General features: G+C 33.5%; 1 protein-coding gene across 1 annotated transcript in view; it reads left to right on the top strand.

Moving 5' to 3' along the window:
- The window catches only part of LOC111680804 (protein enabled), a 36,441-nt gene extending 28,411 nt beyond the window's left edge, over nt 1-8,030 (top strand). The window contains exons 2-8 of the mRNA XM_046953431.1: nt 3,015-3,336; nt 3,400-3,632; nt 5,947-6,263; nt 7,137-7,309; nt 7,468-7,653; nt 7,735-7,852; nt 7,923-8,030. Coding sequence (XP_046809387.1) covers nt 3,015-3,336; nt 3,400-3,632; nt 5,947-6,263; nt 7,137-7,309; nt 7,468-7,653; nt 7,735-7,852; nt 7,923-7,951 — 1,378 coding nt within the window. The 3' untranslated portion in view covers nt 7,952-8,030. The remainder of the gene's footprint in view (nt 1-3,014; nt 3,337-3,399; nt 3,633-5,946; nt 6,264-7,136; nt 7,310-7,467; nt 7,654-7,734; nt 7,853-7,922) is intronic.
- The last annotated feature ends 278 nt before the right edge of the window (nt 8,031-8,308 follow it).

The raw sequence follows: 8,308 nt of genomic DNA, 5'->3' as shown, positions 1-8,308 counted from the left end.
AACTGAACTAGAACTGAACTAGAACTGAACTTGAACTGAACTAGAACTGAAGTAGAACTGAACTAGAACTGAACTAGAACTGAACTAGAACTGAACTAGAACTGAACTGAACTAGAACTAGAACTAAACTACAACAGAACTAGAACTGAACTAGATCTGAACTAGAACTGAACTAGAACTGAACTAGAACTGAACTAGAACTGAACTAGAACTGAACTAGAACTGAACTAGAACTGAACTAGAACTGAACTAGAACTGAACTAGAACTGAACTAGAACTGAACTAGAACTGAACTAGAACTGAACCAGAACTGAACTAGAACTGAACTAGAACTGAACTAGAACTGAACTAGAACTGAACTAGAACTGAACTAGAACTGAACTTGAACTTGAACTTGAACTGAACTGAACTAGAACTGAACTAGAACTGAACTAGAACTGAACTAGAACTGAACTAGAACTGAACTAAAACTGAACTAGAACTGAACTAGAACTGAACTAGAACTGAACTAGAACTGATCTATTACTGAACCACAACTCACCTTCTTCTTCAATTTAGCCTGTTGCAATTGAGCCGCCAATGAGCCCATTAAATCCGCCTGAGGATCATCTTTTTTGGCTGCCATGCCACCCATGGGAGGTGGTGGCGGTGGTGGAGGTGCTGCTGGTCCCCCACCGCCACCGCTCATTCCACCCATAGCAGGTGGTGCTGGAGGAGCGGGTGGTTGTGGTGGAGGTGGTGCTGCTGGACCACTGACAGTATTTGCATTATTGTTGAACATTTGGGGGGCGGCACCACCAAATGTTGGTGGCGGTGGCGGAGCTGGTGCCCCGGCATTAGGAGCACCAACTGGACCACCACCAGTACTGCTCATGCGATTAAGTGGTGGCGGCATAGGTACATTACCACCGGGAGCACTATTCTGCTGCGGCATCATGGGTGGTGCAGCAGGCACCTGACCATAGGGATTCTCCTGTTGCTGTACCTGACCACCGCCATTCATTTGACCATAAGCATTTGGTGGTACGGGTGGTCCATTGGGCATGGCTGGTGGTTGGGGTGGTTGTGGCGGCATGGGTATGCCACCGCCGCCTCCACCCAATTGTGTTTGACTGACATAGACCACACTATTGGCGCTCTGTGAATTTGGTATACCTGGACACAATTGTTGCTGTGAAGACACATATATTGGTCCGCCACCGTTTTGATTTTGATGCGGTGGCGGCATGGGAGGCTGTGACACATTTGGTGGCATTACTCCGGTCTGCTGTTGTGAATATTGATGCATATTAAGATTGGGATTAGAATTTGATAGAACATAGTGGGATTGTTGATACTGTAAGTTGATATTGTTTGATATTTTGCATATGATTGAATGGTAGGATTCAACATAAAAGGTAGGAGGCATAACAATAGTTTGTTTTTTGAAAATCATTCAGCCAGATTGGAAATTGTTGTTTTTGGTATTTTATACATTGATGGGTAGTTTACAAATTAGCAGGAAGTTTATTTTTTATTCAATTGATGATAGGATCAAGCAGTAGTTTTTTTATTTTATTTATAATTTTTATGATTTTTATTTTTTAAAAGGTTGGAAAAGCGTTCAGGCATGAAATGAAATGAGAAAAAAGGAAATAAAATAAAGAAATAATGAAAATTTAAATAATAGAAAAAATTCTGTTGAAAAACTCCATGCAATAAATTTAAATAAAATAGTTTTGGAATATGTAAATACTTAAGAATAATTGCTACACATGGTGATTATATACTTTTAAGAAATTTTACATAAATTTATACATTCAAATTGAGTTTTTAAGACACTTTTTACAACCTATCAAAAACAAATAAAACAGATCTAGAATTTAAATAGAACTAAACTTCAACTGCACTAGAACTGAAATAGAACTGAACTAGAACTGAACTGGAACTAAACTAGAACTAGAACTGAACTAGAATTGAACTAAAACTGAACAAGAACTGAACAAGAACTGAACTAGAACTGAACTAGAACTGAACTAGAACTGAACTAGAACTGAACTAGAACTGAACTAGAACTGAACTAGAACTGAACTAGAACTGAATTAGAACTGAACTAGAACTGAACTAGAACTGAACTAGAACTGAACTAGAACTGAACTAGAACTGAACTAGAACTGAACTTTAACTGAACTAGATCTGAATTAGAACTGAACTAGAACTGAACTAGAACTGAACTACATCTGAACTAGAACTAAACTAGAGCTGAACTAGAACTGAACTAGAACTAAACAAGAACTGAACTAGTACTGAACTAGAACAGAACTAGCACTGAACTAATACTAGAACTTAACTAAATACATATTGTTCTAAAAGTATCTCATTTTGTAGAAAATATTAGAAATGTAAAACTATGATTAAAGTCTTTTATGAGGTCATTAAATCCACTCCTAGTTGAGCCTACTAAACTAAATCTCCTGACTAGTTAATAGCGTGATAGCTTTTGTTATAAAATGTTTTATATTCAAAAATTTTATATGTCATCACTCCCGCATAGATAATTAACAATTTCGCAAATTGTTTCTCATTAAACACAGCTTTTTTAATTATAACTCACAACAATTGTAATAATAAAAAATTTTAATTTTCTTAATGCTCAACAATTTCAAATTTCATTAGTTAAAGTAACTGTAATTAATTGTTTATAATATTGTTGTTTTTCATTTATAATTGTTTTCTTTTTTTTGTTTAATTTTCTTCATAAACTATTTCGCTATCAGATATAAAAAACGCAACTTTTAAAAAAGCCTCTGCCAACATTTTGAAATTTTTTAATTTGTTAAACTAAACCAAAACTACAACTTTATATTTAACTATTATTAATTTGCAACAACTAAAACAAAAAATATTATTAAAATTAATTTATTAAATGGTACAATGAACCTTTTAAACTAAAAAAACTAATTTATAACAATTTCTTTTTAATAACTTGTTTAAACATTTTTTTAATTTCTTAATATTACTCTCTATCATTACAGTGAACAAAGTATTATCGGAGCTAGAGCCTCCGTTATGGTTTACGATGATAACCAAAAGAAATGGGTACCATCGGGCACCTCATCAGGTCTCAGTAAGGTCCAAATCTATCATCATCAACAGAATAATACATTTCGTGTGGTGGGACGTAAATTACAAGATCATGAAGTTGTAATTAATTGTTCCATCTTAAAAGGACTGAAATATAATCAAGCCACTGCCACATTTCATCAATGGCGCGATTCGAAATATGTTTATGGCCTAAATTTCTCCAGTCAAAATGATGCTGAGGCATTTGCTCGGGCTATGATGCATGCATTAGATGTAAGTTGTAATGAAATCAATAGAAGGAAAAACTTAAAAAATTTGGAATTCCTCTTTCATTAGGTTCTCAGCGGTCGTGTGCCCAACAATCCTGGCCAGCCTATGAATGGCAATAGTTATGAGGAGGATATGGGCTATCGTACCATGACCAGTGAAGATGCTGCCATTTTAAGACAACAACAACAGATTACCGGCCAGGTAACACCATCGGCTCAAACACCAACTTCACAAACAAATCAAAATAATATTCCACAAAGCCCACCGACACCACAGCAGGGTCATCATCGTACTAGCAGGTTAGTAATCAGTTTTCAATTGAGCCATTATTAAAAAGAGGAACATTTGTTTTAAGTCTGAGCAAATTTGTAGGAAGAGAAAAAACTAATGGAAACTTGTAAAAGAACAGAACCTGGTGTAAACTAGTATAGAACTAAAACCAGAACAGAACCAGAACAGAACCAAAACAGAACAATAACGGAACAAAAACAGAACAAGAACAGAACCAGACCAGAACCAGAACATAACCAAAACAGAACCAGAATAGAACCAGAACAGAACCAGAACAGAACCAGAACAGAACCATAACAAAATCAGAACAGAACCAGAACAGAACTAGATCAGAACCAAAACAGAACCAGAACAGAACTAGATTAGAACTAAAACAGAACCAGAACAAGAACAAGAACAGAACCAAAACAGAACCAGAACAGAAATAGAACAGTAATAGAACAGAACTAGAACGGAACTAGAATAGAAGTAAAACAGAACAGAACTAGAAGTGAACTAAAACTGAACTAGAATATAACTAGAAGTGAACAAGAACTTAACGGGAATTGAACCTCAGCTGAACTAGAAATGAACTAGAACTGAACTAGAACTGAACTAGAACTGAACTAGAACTGAACTAGAACTGAACTAGAACTGAACTAGAACTGAACTAGAACTGAACTAGAACTGAACTAGAACTGAACTAGAACTGAACTAGAACTGAACTAGAACTGAACTAGAACTGAACTAGAACTGAACTAGAACTGAACTAGAACTGAACTAGAACTGAACTAGAACTGAACTAGAACTGAACTAGAACTGAACTAGAACTGAACTAGAACTGAACTAGAACTGAACTAGAACTGAACTAGAACTGAACAAGAACTGAACCGAACTAAAACTGAACCAGAACTGAACTAGAACTGAACTAGAACCGAACTAGAACTTAACTAGAACTGAACAAGAACTGAACTAGAACTAAACTAAACCGGAAGAAGAACTAAAGTAGAACTGAAGAACAACTTCACTAGAACTGAACTAAAACTGAACCAGAACTGAACTAGAACTGAACTAGAACCGAACTAGAACTTAACTAGAACTGAACTAGAACTGAACTAAAACTGAACTAGAACTGAACTAGAACTGAACTAGAACTGAACTAGAACTGAACTAGAACTGAACTAGAACTGAACTAGAACTGAACTAGAACTGAACTAGAACTGAACTAGAACTGAACTAGAACTGAACTAGAACTGAACTAGAACTGAACTAGAACTGAACTAGAACTGAGCTAGAACTGAACTAGAACTCAACTAGAACTGAACTAGAACTGAACTAGAACTGAACTAGAACTAAACTAAACCGGAACAAGAACTAAAGTAAAACTGAACCAGAACTGAACAACAACTGAACCAGAACTGAACAACAACTGAACTAGAACTGAACTAGACATGAACTAGAACTAAACTAGAACTGAACGAGAACTGAAATAGAATTGAAAAAGAACTGAACCAGAACTAAACTTGATCAGAATTGAAACTAAACTAAAAAGTAAAAACAATTTCCATTATTTTCATCTCTTCTTTGTGTTAAAACTAAATGTTATTAATGTTGTAATTGCTAGTTGTTTATTTCTTAGATATATGTATACCATGTACTTCTATAATTTGTACTCAACTAGAATGCATTTCTTCTTCTTTTATTTATATGTTTTTTTCGTATTTTTCTGTTTTTTCTTTCTTTCTTTTTGTTGGTAAATTTGTGTTTAAATCTCAACAATGTTCAACGTCATCTAAACGCCATTTAAATGTAAACTTTGTCATTTGCTAAATTAAACTATCAAACAAATCAATCAATCAAATCAACCCAACAAATATTTCAAAATCAAAAACAACGCTTGCCTACTAATGTCAACTTTAAATTGAAAAAAAAAAACAACAAACAACTGTCATCACCTTTAACACTTTTGTAATTGTTACTTTAAAACATGTGTTAACACTTGAAACTCACACACACACACGTACACATTTGTAAACACTAAACTAACCATCCCATAAAATAACAAATTTTCCTGTTTCCTTTTTATTATTAAAAAAATTCCTTGTTTTTTATTTATTTTTCAAAATTGTTTGTTATCTGTTTTAATTTTCAATTCTGTGTCCTTGTTGGTAATGTCACTCATTCTCACTGTCACTTGCACACTCCCATATTATTCCATTTCGCTCCTAAAACATAAATTGGCTCAAAATTGTATACATAAAAAATACAAAAAAAAAACAAATTCGCAAACAAAAAAATATTATTTTGCCTACAAACATTAAAACACTAAAGGAATTCCCTTAGTGCTCCACCGGCTCCCCAGCCACAACAACAAATGCTACAGCAACAACAGCAGCAGCAACAACAAGCTCTATATGGTCATACTGGTAATGGACCAACTCAGAATGGTGGTATGCAGCAGCAACAACAACAGTCAACACAACAAATGCAACAACCACCACCAGCACCAGGTCAAACACAATATCATGCTCCCCAACAGCTGCAACAGCAGCAACAACCACAGCAACCGTCTCAACATCAGCAGCAGCAACAACATTCTATTTATGCCTCACAACAAATGGTCAATGCTGCCGGTTATCCACCACAACCAAATCAGGTTAGTTTTGACTGATTTTTCTGTATTTATTGTTTCCATTTGTTTTATTTATCTATTTTTATTTACTTTTGGCTTTTCCTTTTCAAAAATTTATTACAATGTTACGAGTTTATTTACAACTATAATTTACTACTGGGCTTTTTTTTAAATTTTTGTAAATATATTTCAGTTTTATTTATTTCATTTTAAATTTTCTATTATGTCTAATGTCCAGTGGATTTAAAGTATAAATTATGTTGTTTAGAATTACATTTTTGTATTTATTCTGAAAACATACACATTACTCTCTAATTAGCTTTTCAACTAAATTGCCCAACCCAAATTTAAAAGTGTAGGTTCTTAAGTATAATTACATTAAGATTACAATCGTATGCGGATTATGGTTTATTTTCTGTTCTCCCATTCATTTTAATTAACAAATTACATAAACAAAGTAGTTGCAGTCAAGGCGACTATGTATAGAGCTCATAAATTGCTGAAAAAAACTAAGAACAAAATATGATTTGAAATACAAATTATAGTTCAAGTTCCTTTTGGATCTAGTTCAGTTCTAGTTCTAGTTCAGTTCTAGTTCAGTTCTATTTCAGTTCTAGTTCAGTTCTAGTTCAGTTCTAGTTCAGTTCTAGTTCAGTTCTAGTTCAGTTCTAGTTCAGTTCTAGTTCAGTTCTAGTTCAGTTCTAGTTCAGTTCAAGTTCAGTTCTAGTTCAGTTCTAGTTCAGTTCTAGTTCAGTTTTAGTTCAGTTCTAGTTCAGTTCTATTTCAGTTCTAGTTCTGTTCTAGTTCAGTTCTAGTTTATTTCTAGTTCAGTTTTAGTTCTGTTCCAGTTCTAGCACAGTTCTAGTTCGTTTCTTGTTAAGTTCAGTATAAAATATAATTGTTTCTCTCTTGCAGTCTACCCCAGCTCCTACAGAGAATAGTGGTAGCAGTACTCCAAGCGGTGGCAGCGGTAATTATGGTACCATTGGACGCAGTACTAATGGCATGGCCTCTATGATGGATGAAATGGCCAAAACGTTAGCACGACGACGTGCTCAAGCTGAAAAGAAAGAAGTGAGTAAACTATTTTACGATAAAGAATAATTCTCGGAATATTCGTGATAGCGGCATGTGTTTACTCTTGTGTTTTTGCGGAATGTTTAAAAAGAATCAAAAATTCGATATGTTTATTATAAAAAAATTGCTTTAATTCTTGTTTTTTTGTTACACAGCCCGAGCCGGAACCCGAAGTTAAACAGAGACCCTGGGAAAAATCCAATACTCTGCCACATAAATTGGGCAATTCAAATTCCAGCAATTCCAATGCTAATTCAAATAATACATCGAATAGTGGCGGTGAATCACCCAGACCCATGCGCAAACGTTTCGGCAGTGCAAGTGAAGAAACGATACTTAAGGTAATGAAAGAAGTGAATAAAATTTACGTTTTCACATGTACAACTAATAATAAATATAATATTTGTAATAACTACCAGCAGGTCAATGGCGATAGTTTATCGGTAGCATTATCGGGCAGTGATTTGGAACAATTAAAGGCTGAAATTGTAAGAGAAATGAAACAAGAACTACAAAAAGTTAAACAAGAAATCATAGATGGTAAGTTTGGTATTGATATAGTTTTTCAAGAAAAAACATTTAAAATTTTTCTATAAATTTTCTTTTACAGCTATCAAATCTGAATTTAACAGAAGATAAAATAATTATCTTTAGGTAAATAAATTTGGATCTGATTAATAAATAAATAAACGTATTTTATACATAAAATATATATATAAAACAACAAGAAACCCCATTTAACATAAAATGCATAGAATACACAAAACACAAGAAGAGAGACAGTAGAAGAGCAAACAGCAACAAACTGCTAAAACATTTTTTTTTACCCTAAAAACAAAAAAAACTTAAAAACAAATACAAGAAAAGAAAAAAAAACATAAAAAATGTGTTTTTTTATATATAAATATACATTTAATATAATAATTATTAATAAATATAATAAAAATATGTTTTTTTTTATATATATGTAAGGCAATTATTAAATTAAAACACAAT

The sequence above is a fragment of the Lucilia cuprina genome, chromosome 6, assembly GCF_022045245.1.
Source record: "Lucilia cuprina isolate Lc7/37 chromosome 6, ASM2204524v1, whole genome shotgun sequence".
NCBI classification, from domain to species: Eukaryota; Metazoa; Arthropoda; class Insecta; order Diptera; family Calliphoridae; genus Lucilia; species Lucilia cuprina.
This window is presented reverse-complemented; position numbering and strand designations above follow the sequence as displayed.